The 19,219-nt window shown below is 37.9% G+C and overlaps 1 protein-coding gene across 1 annotated transcript in view; it reads right to left on the minus strand.

Annotated features, from left to right (window-relative positions):
• lancl2 (LanC lantibiotic synthetase component C-like 2 (bacterial)) overlaps window positions 1–19,219 on the minus strand; it is an 80,719-nt gene that overhangs the window by 20,075 nt on the left and 41,425 nt on the right. Inside the window, exons 5-7 of the mRNA XM_039753502.1 lie at window positions 15,510–15,656; window positions 12,594–12,776; window positions 8,261–8,437 (exon numbers count right to left, since the gene is read on the minus strand). Coding sequence (XP_039609436.1) covers window positions 8,261–8,437; window positions 12,594–12,776; window positions 15,510–15,656 — 507 coding nt within the window. The remainder of the gene's footprint in view (window positions 1–8,260; window positions 8,438–12,593; window positions 12,777–15,509; window positions 15,657–19,219) is intronic.

The raw sequence follows: 19,219 nt of genomic DNA on the forward strand, positions 1-19,219 counted from the left end.
TTATTTAATGTTTGTAAATTAAAGGCATAGAAATTGAAGGCTTTCTTATTTTTATTTAATATCAAAGTACACTACTGATTTTACATGAAAAATAATTAATTAAAAAAGCATTTGAAATACATAAGAACAATTAACCAACCAGTCTGTGACTTAGATAGGTGTGCTATAAGTGTGCTAAAGTTTAGAACCAATGAATGCTGAGCTCGAAGTTCAATACATAATTTCCAGTGTCAAGGAATAAGGAATGCAGATGGTTTGGACCTCGCAAGCCGAAAAGAAGTATGCCTGTCTGAAGTCTCATGTTTTCATTAAAAACAACAGAAGGGGGATTGGTGCACTGGGGGTTGGGTTTTAGGCTAAGATTGCGGCTTAACATGTTGTACCTGGAAAGCATTCATACACTGGCTTTGTCAGGCAGCACATTACTGGCTATAAGAAAAGGAGGAAAACTGTCCTAGAAAGTCTTCACAGAGTTATGTAAAGTGTCATGCCCTGAGATTTCCAGCCCTTTATCTAGCATTCTCAGGCAATGAGATCAGCAACTACAATCATCAAGTTTGACATCCTCTTTGACTAGAGGTTGGGTAATGTGGCACCAGCTCTAGTTGTGCCTAGTACGTTGAGATGGAAAAAAATGGTATCATTTTAAAATATTTTAATTCCTGAAGGTGTTAGGCAAAGAAGAAAGTCTCAGAACGACAGGCTTAGAGAAATCATGTGACATATGATCACATATGCATAGATAGATAGATAGATAGATAGATAGATAGATAGATAGATAGATAGATAGATAGATAGATAGATAGATAGATAGATAGATAGATAGATAGATAGATAGATAGATAGATAGATAGATAGATAGATAGATAGATAGATAGATAGATTTATTAATCCCAAGGGAAATTCACATAATCCAGCAGCAGTATATTGATACAAAGAAACAATATTTAATTAAATAGTAATAAAAATGAAAAAAATTAAAATAAAATTAATGTTAGCATTTACTCCCCCGGGTGGAATTGAAGAGTCGCATAGTGTGGGGGAGGAACGATCTCCTCAGTCTGTCACTGAAGCTACTCCTCTGCCTGGAGATACACTGTTCAGTGGATGCAGTGGATTATTATGATTATGATTGACAGGAGTTTGCTTAATGCCCGTCGCTCTGCCACAGATGTTAAACTGTCCAACTTTACTCCTACAATACAGCCTGCCTTCTTAACAAGTTTGTCCAAGCGTGAGGCGTCTTTCATCTTTATGCTGCCACCCCAGCACACCACTGCGTAGAATGTCTTAGACTACTGTAAGACTATACTAAGCAGTAACCAAGATCATCTCCGCTTCGCTGCATTGAAATTACATTAGTGGGAGGCCTTAATCAGATAGTACAACATTTTGGAGATCCTTGGCTAAAAATGTTTGAGAATTCCTAAGATAAAGGGAAAAGGGATGTCTTAATTTGATGTTCAGGGTGAATAATTTGCTCTAGTTATTTACAAACAAAGAATATAATGTTACAGTGTGATGTAACTTTATACAATTTGAAAATATGCAGAAAAATATAGTTGTGCTAATTAATAAAGATATTACAGTAATCCCTCCTCGATCGCAGGGGTTGCGTTCCAGAACCCCCCGCGATAGATGAAAATCCGCGAAGTAGAAACCATATGTTTGTGTAGTTATTTTTATATATTTTAAGCCCTTATAAACTCTCCCACACTGTTAACATTATTAGAGCCGTCTAGACATGAAATAACACCCTTTAGTCAAAAGTTTAAACTGTGCTCCATGACAAGACAGAGAGGACAGTTCTTTCTCACAATTAAAAGAATGCAAATAGATCTTCTCTTCAGGAGCAGAGAATTTCAGAGAGAGAGCGCTCGCAAAGAAAAGCAAACAATCAAAAAATCAATACGTGTGGTTTTAAGTTTGACGCGGCATTTTTTAGAGGAGCCTCAGTATCTTCTAAGCAAACAGCCTCTGTGCAAACAGCCCCTCTGCTCACATCTCCTCCGTCAGGCGCAGAAAACGTCAGAGAGAGAGAGAGAGCGAGATTAAAGCAAACAATCAAAAAATCAATACGTGTGTTTTTGGAAGCACCACGATAAAGCGGCCGGCATTTCTTAGAGGTGCGTTCGTATCCACTAGGCAAACAGCACCTCTGCTCACAGCCCCTCCGTCAGGCGCAGAGAATGTCAGAGAGGGTGAGATAGAGGCAGAGACAAGCAAACAATCGAGCACCGCACGGGAAGCATATCTTATAGCATTGAGGATTTTTAGTTAATATGTAATACATGCTCTGATTGGGTAGCTTCTAAGCCATCCGCCAATAGCGTCCCTTGTATAAAATCAACTGGGCAAACAAACTTAGTAAGTAGGTACCATAAATTAAAAGACCCATTGTCCACAGAAATCCGCGAACCAGCGAAAAATCCATGATATATATTTAGATGTGCTTACATTTAAAATCTGCGATAGAGTGAAGCCGCGAAAGTCGAAGCGCGATATAGCGAGGGATTACTGTACATAGATTTTTATGTATCATAAATATACACGTGTGAACTGTAGTAGGAACTTCATTTCCTAGAATTCAAGAGAGAGAGAGAGGAAGTAGTACAGAGATTGTTGAAAGTAGGGTTCTTACAATACCAAAGTTTCAAACTTCAATACGATACTAAGAAAAGTATTGGAATCTATACTAATAAAAGGCAAAGCCCTCACTGACTCACTGACTGACTGACTGACTCATCACTAATTCTCCAACTTCCCATGTAGGTAGGAGGCTGAAATTTGGCAGGCTCAATCCTTACAGCTTACTTACAAAAGTTAAGCAGGTTTCATTTAGATATTCTACGCGTAACGGTCATAACGGTTGACAACGTTCGCCATGTTGAACTTTCTTATTTATGGCCACATCTTCATGAAATTTGGTAGGTGGCTTCTCTGTGCTATCCGAAACCAATGTACGTACTTATTTTGGTGGTATGACGCCACTGTCAGCCACCATATTGAACTTTCCAATGGTCTTTGTTACTTATGGGCCCATCTTCTAGAAATTTGTTATGTGGGTTCCCAACACTAACTGAATCCTACTTACGTACATATATACGTCAATAGCCTGCAGCTCGGTCACCATGTGAGGCAGCGTTGGGTCCCCCATTCCAATGCCTCCCACTTTGTTGGCTGCCTGCCTATATAAGGCTGTCTGTCGCTCCGGTCTGTACATTCCCTTCCTTGCTTCGCCACGGGATTCACTTCTCCCTGCTGATAACTACAGCCTTTTTATTTAATCCACGGCTTCTCTGCTGTTTTATTGTTCGTTTATTACGATTATAGTTATTGTGTAGGTATTTTAGACTTACTTTATATTGTTCAGGTATCCATTTCCTTTATCGTTCCAACCATACCCCCATTAACATGTCTATCGAGGTGATAACCATCGATCAAAAAACTGTCACTTACCGAGTGGTTTCCATGCCCAGAGATGGCACCTACCTTTTCCATTCTCTTTGTTACATATTGCACGGCCATATCAGGCTCACTCTTGATATCCGGAGGAACATTGTGTCTTATGTATTGAATGACTGGGACAGGTTCAAGGTGTGGACTGATGACGGTACAGGAGATAATTAGACTACACAGGAGCACTAGAAGAGTGAAATGCTTAAGCCCTTCACCTATGGTTCTGCATGCGAGTTGGTGGCTGCCGCTGAATTCTTCGGTTTTAGCTTTCAAGTGTACCGAAATGGCCAAATATTTTACACCTTTCGACAACCGCCAATGCATCTTAAACATCTTAGATTCACAGGTGACGATTTCAGTAGTGGACACTTTGATGTTTATGAATGTTTAAACTCTCAAAAGCTGGATGCGAAGTTATCGATGAAACCGGTTGTATGCTTACAACACTTGACAGATGCCGAATGTCACTTCAACACAAGTCCTACAAATACTGTCGTAATTTAAACAAACCATGAAACTCAAACCGATTATGACAGCAGCAATCCAAGCTGTGAGATTTGAAACAAAATTACTGTTCACATGGCCAACTGTATGTTGCATGCTCAAGAGTAAGCTCAGCGCACAGCTTGGTCATATTACAACCGGAGGGCCGAACTGACAATGTGGTATACAAAGAGATCCTTAACAAATAATTATTGGTATACTTTCCCTCAGTTTAAAAAGGTTGAATTTTCTTTTTAATAAAACTTTTAAGCAGTACTTCGCCGCTGCGAAGCGTGGGTATTTTGCTTGTGTATTGTATATAATGTAACTCAATAAAACATTAATTTAAAGAAACTGCAATTCTGTATGCACTAAAATCTGTGTGCCCTGACATACTAAATACACGCCCTGAAGCACAGATATATAGTATTAGCACACAGAGGACTAGCACCGCTATGCAGTTGAGCACTGAAAAATTATAGCACCTTACATTATGCAGTAAATGTGATGAAATACAATTTTAAAATCACACGTAATAAAATTAAAGAATTTAACACACTACAGTAGCAAACTTCATTGCAAGGAAGCGACGGAGCCCTATAGTGCTAAAGGTTGTTGCCTCTGAATGAACAGCACAGAATAAAAGTAACCAATAAGTAAAAATAATTGGACACTCCTGTCTTAATGCGTTAAATGCTTAACTGGCTACAAAAAACATTTTAACCTGATGAATAAAATAAACATCATAGCCCTGTTTCAAACGTTTATACTTATTAATTTTGGAATCTTAAGCTTTTATAATTCAGAAGTAAGATACCTCTTGAATTTTTTTGTTCTGACTCGCATGCAATTCTTTAATACGAGCTTGCATGTGTCTTGTGGTTTTCTGTACACTTGCTACAGAGCTGAAGTATTTCTAGATGCCACTCTGTTCGCCCTTTAAGTCAGATAAACGTGCCAGTGAAGACTCCAACCTTGGTGAAATTGCCATCTTATTAACACTTGTGATTGGATGGAAAAGGAGTGAACTAGAAGTGCATTTGTAATGTAGACTTTAGAATCATGAAACATAAATACTGAAGTAATTTTAAAAAGTTAAAAATGATACTTATTGATGTGTCAATATTTTTGACAACCCTAGTTGCAATGTTGCTAATAACATGGTTAAATGAACTTTTTGAATTGTTGTGTTAATGTGAAATTACCAATAAAACATCATTTTGCAACATTATTTCAGTCACTATAAGTAAATGATTTCATTAGAAGTTCATGATGTGGAAGAGGTTTGCTCTATGACTGCTCATACAAACAAGACTTTGTCAAGTGCTGGAATAAACCTATGTAGTGAACATACAAATCCTCAGACTTGAGAGTCAGATGGGAACATGGGAAGCGACACCCTTCACGTCTTCTATAACTCTGTGATTGTCACAGTGATTTTCTACACTATAGTGTGCTGTGTTGGGAACATCACTTGAAGAGAGGCCCATCAAATTAACAAGCTAATTGAAAGGGCAAGGTCAGTTAAAGGATGCACTCTGGACCCCCTAGAGGTAGTAGCAAAGGAGTGAATTAAAATAAAGCTGAGCACAATGCTGTACATCCTCTCTTTGACATACTAACACTGAGTACTTTCAGCCAACGAATTATTCAGCAGAAGTATGTCAAGAAATGTTACTGGGGCTCCTTCATACCAACAGCAATACACCTATATAATGCCCTTTTCTTTTTAATTATCTTGCTTTATAATTATTCTGGTGTGTGTTCAGACCAATGTGTATGTGTTTATTTATTTACTTCCTCTCTCTTACTTACTTATCATCCTATTTATGTATTTATTTAAAAAGCTTCTGTAAAATGCAAAATTTCTCCCTTGGGGACAAATAAAGTTCTGTGGAACACACGAAGGATGCTGAAGCTTATGGGACAGTGATAAGGATGTTGAGCTTAGCATGGCGACCAAAGAATGACTTTGTATTTGATCTAAACCAGTTAATAGGTATTTTGCAAGGTAAGGAAAACACAAAAAGAAGTGTACCAAGGTGATCTGCTTGCATATTTGATCTTATTGGTTTCTTTGCACCCTTTAATTAGAGTAAAATGTCTGTTTTAGGAAATGTGGGCAAGGAGACTTAGCTGAAATGAGGAGTTGTGCATAGCTGCCACAACTTCACCTAGTGGCCGTTCCTCGAAGGTATCAAAAAAAATAAGTTATTCCAATAATGTGCATATATTGTGACGCCAGTGAGAGTGCACACAACGGAGCTGCATACCTGCAAAGAGAAACTACAGATCGGGAAGCGGTCATGAGTTTGGTAGCTTCAAGGTCAAGCATGGCACTATTAAAGAAAATGACTTTTCCAGACTTGAATTAATGGGTGCTATGCTAAGAAACAATCTACTGAAGCCTTTAAACTTGGAAACAGATGCGTTTAAGATGTAGACCGATTTCATGATCACCTTGTGCAAGATTCATAGCTCAGGGCAAAAATAAAAGCATTTATTGCTAACAAAGTTAATAAAATTCCAAGTTTAACAAATCCAGAGTCATGGTCACAATCACTAAGAGGTCATACTGGAAAAGGTCTTCTTCAGAGCCATATCTACTGGAATGGACCTAACCTTTCACTCAAACAGAAAATATTGGTAAAGAGATTCTGGATGATCAGATTCCTTAGAAAATGAAGCCCATGTTTCATGTAACAGTTCCATTCCACAGCAGTGACAAGGCAACTGAACCTGTGCTAGACCTAGAGAGACTCAGTAAAATGAAAGTTGTATTCAGAGTTTAAATTACTGGTGGGGACTGTACAGGCCCAGTTTATATCAAAGGTGGTACAAAAAGAAATGCTGCCAAGTGGAGAAGGCAAAATCCCACAGCAAATCTGGAAATTGATAGAAGAATATTATCCAGGACAAGATAGACTTGTATATTGATGTACTGTCCACACTTAATCCTTGACTATTTTGAGAAGTTCAATTAATTTATCCTTTAGATATTAATGCTAAATAACCAATAAACTCATTATTGGCAGGATGATGTTTTAACTTTATACAAACTGATAGTATGCGGGCCAATATAGTTGTGTCAATTAACAGTAAAAGATTAAATTGTAGTATTTCCTGAAGAACATTGAGTGCAAAATGTCCTTTTGACTTTGCTGATCATCTTCACAAAGTTAAATAGCCGATTAGCCTTTTTACCAAGATAGATGGTGCCAAAGGGCTATGAAAGATCCTTAGTGGTTTAGAAAAAAAAACATTAAAGCTACTTCCCCAATCAACACCATTAATGTCAATAGTAGCATAACTTCCTCCATGTCTGAAGCACTCAATAACAATCAGCTTCTCTGTTTTGCTCACGTCATGTGACAGATTGTTGCTATCATACCATAAAGTTTAATTTTTCCAGTAAGTAGCCTTGTCATTTTTGGTTATCAGACACATAATAGAATTTCTGTCAGATTTAGCAATGCAAATGTGGATAAACTGGGTATGGAGAAATATTCTTCAAGCTTGAGATAGATAGATAGATAAAATAGATTAGATAGATTAGATAGATACTTTATTAATCCCAAGGGGAAATTCACATAATCCAGCAGCAGTATACTGATACAAAGAAACAATATTAAATTAAATAGTAATAAAAATGAATAAATAAATAAATAAAATAAAAAAATAAATAAATAAATAAATTATTATTATAATTATTAGGTGTACTAAGTAAGAAATACTGAATCTAGTTAAACAGATTTGTATTTGCATCAAGAGCACAAAAGATCAGGCACTTTTTGCAACATAAAGCATGAGAAGAGTAATCATTTACTTTATTCGAACATACTTTTTATAGCGGTTTTGTTGCATGCATTAGCAAATAGCACAAAATTAAATCTAACTCTTTTTATAGTGTCTCCCCTATACACACACACACGCCAGTCCCACATATACCCAGTCATAAGGGTTGAGCTGGTGAAAAATTAAACTCTTGACATTAGATTATTGTGTGGAAAATCACATTTTCCAACTTAACTGAATATATGGTCTGTGATATACCCAGTCAAACTGGAGTTTTAGTATATGTGGCACTACTTACTTACAATGTATAAAACTGTGTTATGACAGGAAGAAAAAATAAAAACCTTCAATGCACATTTAAATCTCCCAAAAAAAGAGTCAAATCTACAAAACAAATTTAAAAATAATTTACATTTACAAAGAAGATCCAGGTTCTAACTGCTTGTAAAATAGCAGTTTCAGTACAACAGAAGTATGACACCACTGACAATAAATCAAATATCATAGTATTACAAAATCTCACCTTGCAAGCTCTATAGAGATACTTCTTATCCTGAGTTTGTTTGTAAAGAGACAGGAAAGAATAACCATTTCCTGCTGTGCCATGACAGATTCCATATCCCTTTCTCAGCAGCCCTCTCTGCCAAATAACATCACTACATTCCACTGCATCCTTCAGGTACTTTTCTTCTTTAAAAACCTTTAAAAATATTTATAAGCTATTAACATCTAAAAAAATATTTTTTATTAATAAAACCAGAATAGAATTACTACTATAAATATTTTGCAACTTTTCTTTACAAAGAATAATATGTACAAGTGTGTTAGATGGTAGTACTTTGAGTTCTTATGGCACTCTGGAGATAAATGGTGATGCACATGAAATAGTGACTTTCACATAAGACAACATAATGTTCATAAAGATTCTGAACATTTTATTCCTTTAATTGACAGTCAATGGATATTTTAACTTGAACTGAATTTCACAGATGCAGCTAAGAGGAATGCTGTAAAAGTTGCATGAAGGGACGTTGTACAGTATATCTAAATTTAGCGCCACTGTTTGTTCTAAGGGAAAGCCACTACATGAGGGTATGTCTCAAACCCAGTTCTGCTTTTCTTTCACTGTGAAGATACAGAAACATCAGCACACAGTTTCAGTTCCAGTAAGGGCAACAATGAAACCAGTTTGATTCATTATGTCAAAAATGACACTGCCCCTTCCAGTCACATAACCTCAGTAAAGTACAGTATAAAAGGGACTGGAAGCAGCAGACAGGTATTTTGACTAAAAGCATCATAGAGGAGAATTCTGAGTTAGACGTTTTTCCTTTTTATGCACAGAAAGAAAAAAATCTTCTGTTCTGCAAACTGAGCGAAATGCCATCTAATAAAGACATGTTACAGACTGTAGTTTCTATTTCCATGACCAACAATGTAATGGTTTAAATTGTTGGTAGAAACGACTTGTTCTACAGAATATTATTACCTAAAACAAACATTTTGTAGTATAAATGAGAAAGATGAGAATAAATACCAGTCACAGTAACAAAGTGGTAATTAGTAGATTGTTACATTGATTAAAATGTTTCTCTGTAGACAATGAATTTGCCTTTCATTCAGGAGATGTTTAGCATGATTTATCAAATTTAAATTATGGATTTATTTTACACATACTGTATGTAAACATGGATAAATACATACAAAGATACATAGATACATACATACATAGCAAATGTCTTAGGCAGTTTTGATTGTTTACAAAATCATTTGTCTTAGATGGGTATTTTATCTCCTCAGGATTAGTATGTCAATAGAAGATAGTATTTTAGAGATTCAAACATTCCTTTTGCAAAAAGTCAAGGAATACAATAAGATATTTGAATGTCCTTAAAGAAAGAAACTAACATCATATTAAGACAAATTTCCAGTTTGATATGTGAGATCTGTCTAGGCATATAGAAAAGGCATATGAAGAAATATAACAAATAGGTGCTACTGAACAATGACATAATGTGTAGGATGAACACAATAATTAACTGAAACACAAACAGCTGTGTACAGTGAATTAAACTGGGCAAAGGGACAACCACACTAAAAGGGTGAATCTTATACCATGGCAAAACTAAGACACAAGGTGAACATTTTATCAAGGATGCTCCTAAGAATAAATTTCACAACAGACAGGTGTTTATAGATGTGCTTTCCAAGCTTGTTTCCAAAAGCACAAACAAATGAACCATGCTGATAATTGGAAACAATGCTCAGCCATGGAAACAGAGTGCAGCAGATGACAGATACATCAAGCTTATTTCCCTTCAAAACCTGAAAATGTCCAGCACCACTATTAGCTCAGAACTGGGAAAAACCACTGGGACCCTGGTATACTCATCTATAGTCCAGAAGAGTCTTATCAGAAGTGGTCTTCCATTGTAGATTTGCAACTGAAAAAATAATTCCTCCGAGATGAAGCCAAATGACTCATGGACAAAAACATAAGGACTGCGCATAAAAATGGCAGCAAGTATTCTGGTCTGATGAGTCAAAATTTGAAACATTTGACTCTAACAGAAGAAAGTTTGTGTGCTGAATGTCTGCAAACAACTGTGAAGCACTGTGGGGGCTATCCTACAGGTATTGGGGCTACATTTCTGTAAAGAGTTGGTAAATTTGCTCAAAACTGATAGCTCACTCACTGCTGAGATGTACAGGAAGATTCTCATCCATTATGCAATACAATCAGTGAGATATCTAATCAGTCCCAACTTCACTCAACAGTATGATAGAAACTCCAAACACATTGCCATATTCATAAAAAAAACTATCTGCAGCAAAATGAGTAGCAGGGACTAACTACTCCAACAGATGGTATGCCCTACACTGAGTCCTAATGTTAATGTCACCAAGCCAGTCTTGGATTACTTGCAGAGATAAAAGCAAGTAAGATAGCCAAAGTATGCAGTGGAACTGTGGAAAGTTCTCCAATTGGCTTGGAACAACTGACAACTTGAGTGCCTTTAGAAACTGCATGCCAGTGTACCTAAGAGAATTATTGCTGTTTTTAAGGCAAAGGGTGGTTACACCAAATATTGACTGGTACCTTATATTTTGCATAGTAATATACAGGGTGCGCCATTTATATGGATACACCTTAATAAAATGGGAATGGTTGGTGATATTAACTTCCTGTTTGTGGCACATTAGTATATGTGAGGGGGAAAACTTTTCAAGATGGGTGGTGACCATGGTGGCTATTTGGAAGTCGGCCATTTTGGATCCAACTTTTGTTTTTTCAATAGGAAGAGGGTCATGTGACACATCAAACTTATTGGGAATTTCACAAGAAAAACAGTGGTGTGGTTGGTTTTAATGTAACTTTATTCTTTCATGAGTTATTTACAAGTTTTTTCTTTGTTTACAGCCATTGACATGTCGCAGAGGTTAACACGTGAGGAGCGGATAGAAATTGTGTTGATGTCTGGTGAACGCAGTAACCGGGTCATTGCAGCAGATTTCAATGCAAGACACCCTACGAGACCACCCATCTCCCATGCTACAGTTAGCAAACTGCTTGCTAAGTTTCGTGAAACTGGTTCAGTGTTGGATTTGCCAAGATGTGGACGCAGGAAAACTGTCACTAATGAAGAAACATCAGTGGCTGTCCTAGCTTCATTCAGCAAGAGCCCACAGCGTAGCACTCGCCGCATGTCACTGGAGAGTGGCATTAGTCGAACATCCCTTCGGCGGATATTAGCTACTCACAAATGGCACCCTTACAAACTCCAGCTACTGCAGCATCTCAACGAGGATGACCCAGATCGGCGCACTGAATTTGCAGAATGGGCAAAACAAAATTGGAACAGGACCCTCAGTTTACGCAGAAGATTTTGTTCAGTGATGAGGCAAACTTTTATGTGAATGGTGAAGTTAACAAACAAAACCACAGCTATTGGTCTGACACTAACCCACATTGGATAGATCCCTCCAAGACTGTTGGAACAAAAAATTGATGGTATGGTGTGGTATATGGGGTACAAAGATAGTGGGGCCATTCTTCATCAATGGAAACCTCAAGGCCACTGGATATGCGAAATTGCTACATGATGATGTGTTTCCCTCTTTATGCACTGAAGCTGGCACGTTCCCTGAGTTTTTCCAGCAAGATGGTGCACCACCACATTATGGGTGTCAGGTCCGAGCATTCCTAGATGAACAGTTTCCTGGAAAGTGGATTGGTCGTGTGGGCCAGTTGAATGGCCCCAAGGTCTCCGATCTGACCCCTTAGACTTTTATCTTTGGGGTCATCTGAAGGCAATTGTCTATGCTGTGAAGATACGAGATGTACAGCACCTGAAACTACGGATACTGAAAGCCTGTGCTAGCATTTCTCCTGCGGTGTTGCTATCAGTGTGTGAAGAGTGGGAGAAGAGGGTTGCATTGACAATCCAACACAATGGGCAGCACATTGAACACATTTTATAAGTGGTCAGAAACTTGTAAATAACTCATGAAAGAATAAAGTTACGTTAAAACCAAGCACACCATTGTTTTTCTTGTGAAATTCCCAATAAGTTTGATGTGTCACATGACCCTCTTCCTATTGAAAAAACAAAAGTTGGATCCAAAATGGCCGACTTTCAAATGGCCACCATGGTCACCACCCATCTTGAAAAGTTTCCCCCCTCACATATACTAATGTGCCACAAACAGGAAGTTAATATCACCAACCATTCCCATTTTATTAAGGTGTATCCATATAAATTGCCCACCCTGTATATCATACCCATGTACATGTGTAAACAGATATAGAAGCTTAAGTAAAATTCATTTTTATGTTGTTAAGATAAAATACTGACCTTATGAGCCTGTAAAATCATATGTATCACTCCAGGAGCACCATGACACCAGTGGACCAGACGATCGGTCTCATTGCTGAGAGATGATGGATAATTCCCAGATCTGAATTTTTTATGTCGCACATAATCTATGCTAGGTTTTACCAAATCATTAAGAACTTCTACATCAACTTTAGCTTCTGGCTGAAAAAAGAAAGCATAAATCCATGATTTAGAAAGACAGTAGTAAAATGCTAGTTTAATTGAAACTATTTAGTCTGAAAGAAGTATCCAAAAAATGCACATTTTTCTTAGGAACACTGCTGTGTCAAATACTACTGGGGCTCCTTTATACCATCAGGAATATATCTGCATAAGGCCTGACGATGACTATAATAGCCAAGCCTGGACTTTTCTTTATGTTGATCTTTTCTTGCTTTACTAGCCAACCCGCGGCATAGCATACGCCGCATAATCAGGCCGCTTTTTAAATGATTTTTAAGCACAGAGGAAAAAATAAGCATTTGAAAAATCCGTAATTTAATAAACCACCAAGAAAAGTAACATTGCAACAATGCACGCTACGAACCAACATACAATTGTCCATGACTGAAAACCGGAGGAGCGCCGTCGCGCTTTCTCCTTCCAAAGCGAAGGACGGGGTTGAACAGCGCTCGTTCAGTACGCACTGCCCGCTTATGTGCCCACCCCCAACTCCCTACCTGAGTCGCTTTCGTCTGTGTACAGTCCACACGCACCTGTGAGTCATGTTGATTGTTAATTTTCCAAACACCGCCTCAGTCGGTTTCCATGTTGATTTTTCATTGTTCTTTGCGGTTCCGGCTGCTTTTTTTTATATATAATCCACCAAGTCACCCGACCATGGGGGGCTTTACAAAGGGCAGGGACATAATCAGTGCGAGCATATGACCCACGTACTGGGAATTTCGCTTAGTGGGGAACAATTGGAAGCCACGGTCTCCATCACGAATGGGGTTCAACGGCTTACCCACGTCCCCCCGCGCCGGGTAGACACACGTTGATCCATTCCGTGTAGCGCGTGCAGTACCGACATACAAGTGCATCACAGACCTGTTAATGCCCAATCTCACGTGGCTGAAAGCCACTTGTCCCTCTAAGAATTTGGACGCCGACCGCTGTTGGGTCGTGTAACTATTTAGCAGGCGGAGTCTTTGTTTTCGGAAATAACCAGTCAAATCGCTCCACCAACCAAGAACTGCCATGCACCACCACCCACAGAATTGAGAAAGAGCTATCAATCTGTCAATCCTGTCCGTGTCTGGGCCGGGTGAGGTTTCCTGTGTTGAGTCAAATGAAGCGAAAGGCTCCACACTTGGTGGTGCCCTTCCGTCAATCCCTTTAAGAGTCAGCTTTGTAACCATACTCCCCCCTGAACCCAAAGACTTTGGTTACCCGGTTGGCTGCCCGGCGGGTCATGGGAATGACGCTGCCGGATCGCCTGTTGCGGGGCCTGCATTGGTGAAGCAGGTGAGACAGTAATGAAACTGAGGCACAGGGCTTATTGGTTTTTAAAGACTGCTTCCTTCATTGGGTTTTAACCAATGCACGGAACGAACCAATACACAATCGTCCGTGCGGCGCTCAGGGTGGAACGGGAGGAGAGGAGAAGGACATCCACTCCGCTCCCTCTGTCATGCTAATCTGCTGATTTCTCGTTCAGTATACACTGCCTGCTCATGTGCCCACCTCCAACTCGTCACTCGAGTCGTTGTCGTCTTTGTACAGTCCAGATGCACCTGTGACTCATGTAGACTTTTCATTGCTCTGTGCGGTTTTGGCTGCCTTTCTATATATAATCCACCAAGACACCCGACCATGGTGGGAGGGGGGTGTATACAAAGTGCAGTAGTATCTAAGAAGACGCATGTTTGTCGCGGATGCGAATTGCTGTATGTAGCGTGTAAAACAGTTTGCTATAGTGCAAGTGGTCGTGCGTCGTAACCAAAAACTTGTTTTTTAGAGACTGCTCACTTCATTGTGTTTTAACCTCAGTTGTAAAGGAACGTTTTAAGGATCCTATGGGATACCCCTCGCAAACAGTTTTACACGCCTCATATGGCGATTCACCTCCGCGAGAAACATCCCTCTATTAACAGTCAACGTGGGTCGGAGCTGCATGTGACCTCTACGACAGACGAATATAAATGACGCCGGTTTTTCTGTGTCGTCGCGTCCGAGTTGGTGGGCGTGGCTCTGTGAGTTGTCGTCGTATCCAATGGTCTTGGAGTTGGTGGGCGTGGCTCCTTCCTGCTTGCGCCATAGGTGTTTCACTTGTCGGTGGCTTAGTGAATCCACGCCCCTTCCGGCGTGCTTTCCATGGTTGTCTTGCCTTAGTGAATTATATATATATATATAGATAGATAGTAACTCCAGTGCTTGTTCAGACTAAAATTTGTGTGTATTTATTTATTTATCTACCTATTTATGTATGTATTTATTTATGTATTTAAATAGCTTTGGTAAAAAGCCACATTTCCTCCTGGGGACAAATAAAGTTCTATCTATCTAAACATTATTTCTAACACAATCTAGCAAATCTAGCTCTTACAACTCCTAAAATAATTCAGATTACTTTCAAAGAACAGAGCTGTTTAAGGAAAATAAAAAAAAATACAGAAATTAGTGTAAATGAATGGAATGGCAGTAGTAGTCTGTAACTCTGTGGACTTTCTCCCACATCAGGTCAACTATAAATTTTAAATTGACCCCCTATATGTGAGTGTGACCTGGGATGGAGTGGTTGGTTTCTGAATTTTGCTCCACATGCTTTCCCTTGTAACCTACCATAGGAGTGGTAAAACATATCAAAGAACATGTAGAACAGTCTGCCTGATTTGAAAATAACTCTACCTTCTGCTTCAATCAAAAGCTTAAAATAAACAAGGACTCATTTACCTGCATTAGCATGTAATAAATTCCTGCAAGGCCATGAGCTGCACCAATGTACTGTTTACGATGCCACTGATACAAGAGAGGGCAGCGATCTGTTTTCCGCTCATCTTTTGAAAGATTTTTTCCAGATTCCAAAATTGCATCAACTACCTGAAAAGTGTTAAAAAAGCAATATAAATAATCTATGACTGTACAACAAATATGCACTTACTGCAAAGCTTACTTATAAGCCCAATTCTAGGAGTCTAGGCAGAAAAATTCTAAGTTGATTTCAGACTATTACAAATGGGTTTTTTTTAATCACTTAATTCGTATGGGTCACTGCTGTTGGGTGGTTGCGAGTCACTACTGCATTTATCGGGAAAGGGTTGTGGGTGACTTACGAAGTGTGTCATGGTGCGTTAATGTGGGTTGATTAAGTAACTGACAAACTGAAGGCTATGATGATCATCCGTGAATCTCTAAGGTGAAGTTTTAATGACTGTCATGCCAATTAATATGGAATGGAAAGCAAAGACCGTAAGAAGTGTAAGAATGGGGCACAACAAAAAAAAAATTAAATTAAGATACCCTGCTCTAAAGATATGTTACTATGTTAACTTGGCATTTTAACCTTGCCCAGTCTCAGTGAATTCAGTTGTGTGGATGAATATGCCCTGTGCTAGGCTAGCATGCCACCCACGATTACTTCCTGTTTTATACCAACAGCAGTAAGGATAGGCTCCATCTCTTTTTAACTATTAACAGTAAAATTAAGTTCAGAAAAATGACAGATAAATGGACAGAAAACAGAGTTTATATTCTAGCATAAAATGTAATGTCACCTTCCTCTGAAAGTTGCCAAACACAAAGGATGAGCATAATGATATTATTTAGATGATATAACTGACAGAGACTGTTAACCTATAAAACATACATTTACTTTCAGGAAAGCACAATCCTACTGAAGAGTTTCCTACAATTTTACTATGGGCAAATATAAAGATGGCAAATAAATAAATGTACAGTGATCCCTCACTATATCGCGCTTCGACTTTCGCAGCTTCACTCCATCGCGGATTTTAAATGTAAGCATATCAAAATATATATCACAGATTTTTCGCTGGTTCACGGATTTCTGCGGACAATGGGTCTTTTAACTTATGGTACATGCTTCCTCAGTTTGTTTGCCCAGTTGATTTCATACAAGGGACGCTATTGGCGGATGGCTGAGAAGCTACCCAATCAGAGCACGTATTACGTATTAAATAAAACTCCTCAATGATATACGATATGCTTCCTGCCTGGTGCTTCGCATACTTAAAAGCTCTAACAGCCCGTATTGATTTTTCATTGTTTGCTTTTCTCTGTCTCTCTCACTCTCTCTGACATTCTCTGCTCCTGATGGAGGGGGAGTGAGAAGGGGAGCTTTTTGCACAGTGGCTGTTTGCTTAGAAGATACGGACGCTCCTCTAAAAAATGCTAAAAGGCTACCTTCACATTGATCCCTTCATTGCGGCCACTTTATCGCAGTGCTTACATACTTAAAAGCGCAATAGCCCTATTGATTTTTGATTGTTTACTTTTCTCTCTCTCTCTGACATTCTCCACTCCTGAGGTGCACCTTGAAGAGGAAGATACATTTGCATTATTTTAATTGTGAGAAAGAACTGTCATCTCTGTCTTGTCATGGAGCACAGTTTAAACTTTTGACTAAAGGGTGTTATTTCATGTCTAGAGGGCTCTAATAATGATAAAAAACATATTTAGAAGGTTGTAAACAGGTTTTCTATGCTCTAACTGCGAAAATATTAGATTTATAAATAAAGAATCCTACTTTGTGGAAATTCATTTATCTGTCCGGAGTGGATTAACTGTGATAAACGAGGGTTTACTGTATAACTGTGTGGAGAATATTTATAAACAGTGTGGGAGAGTTTCTAAGGGCTTAAAATATATAAAAATAACCATACAAACATATGGTTTCTACTTCGTGGATTTTCACCTATCGCGGGAGGTTCTGGAACGCAACCCCGCGATCGAGGAGGGATTACTATAATGCAAAAAAATAAACAATAAAGTAAAACTAGTCTGCATTCCCATAGTAGATGTAATAAGGTATAAATATATAAATCAAAACACAAAAATAGAATACACCTAATGCTCTTAAAAATTATATTGTCCTTATATATTAATTGGGGTTTCACCAGTACTATTCATGGGTATTCATATTGGTTCAGTATCAATTAACTCTTATTTAGTACCAGCTCCACCTTATAATTTTTTACTAATACCCAATGAGCACTGGACTTGGTGGTCAGTCAATGGAAAAATTAAACAGTGACTGAGCTTAAAGTTGAAATTGCAAAACAGCTAGGTGGCTAGAAATAAAACTTAAAACTAACCAGAATCTTCTCCTTAGAATGGATGAGTAGGTAGTAGTAGAACAACTTAAGTCAAATGTTTTTCACCAGAGCTGTCACATAAAAATTTGAAGGTAGAATATATCTATTCATACATTTTCAGAGCAGGATCGTGGTGCAGCTAGAGCTTATTTCAGCAAGCATCAGACACAAGGCAGGAACATATCCTGGATGGGGCACAAGTCCACTGGAGGGTGAATGCAAGCACTCACACTCACTCACACACACACGCTAATTTATTTGACACACGCCTTCCTTGCATTTCAGCTTGGATACCAAACTTTTAGAAAAAGATTTCAAAATGCTAATGTGAACATAAAACTTTTAACATGAATATTGTGTTTTCAAATTTAACAGTGTTTGTGTGGACTAAACCAGCTGAGATATTCATTTCAGTTGCCAAAAATTACACTGGGGTTTTTTTTTATACCTGAAATACCAGTGTAATGCTGTACCTATAGTTGGCTAAATATTAAAAATGTGTACAAACTGTACAACAGTTACTAGCAATTTTAATAAAGATATACAATTAACATGTTTATTTTTAGAGAAAAAGATTTAATTCACTATGGCTTATTAAATAAAACTGTCATCTTCTCATACATTTATTAAAAATGTAGCATCATTCTTTTCATTGTAATTAAAGCATTTTTTCAGTACTTGATACCAAATATTTAAAACATAATTAATGACATTTTAACTAGCTATAGTAAGTGCTTACTCTCTCACTCTTATATTTTCAGTATCTCTGAAGGTTGGCAAACTAGAATTAGTACTAGAGATATTTTCAAATATGTTACATAAAATATGAATGTTACACAATGTTTTAAGGAGATGTCACATTTTCAGTAGAAATTTTAAAAAGGTGCTTTGTAAAATACAGAAAAAAAGGATATTAACAAAAAGATCTAAATTATCTAACAAGGCATAAGAGAATATTATCAGCCTATGGAAATTCAGCATCTTGTAGATTATTTCTTAAAAAGTTCCTTACTATAAAAATCCATAACTATTTCTGATTACTTCTAAAATCAAGTTTACCATGATTGGTTTGTGTGATGAATGACAAAAATGTACATTACACTCTAATATGAGCAATATGTTCAGTTAGCACAATTCCCAAAACTTGCTTAAGTTGAGCTATCGATATCAGCACAGTAAGTTTATTGACATTAAAAGGAATGGTTGCAAGGAATTTGGCTTGATGACTCTCAAATTATACAAAATTAGGATAATGGTAATAGCCATCTGTCACCAACCCTCAAAAAGCAAACTAATAAAACATTGAATATGTCTATCAGTTATAAAGTT

Source organism: Polypterus senegalus, chromosome 5 (genome assembly GCF_016835505.1).
Source record: "Polypterus senegalus isolate Bchr_013 chromosome 5, ASM1683550v1, whole genome shotgun sequence".
NCBI classification, from domain to species: Eukaryota; Metazoa; Chordata; class Cladistia; order Polypteriformes; family Polypteridae; genus Polypterus; species Polypterus senegalus.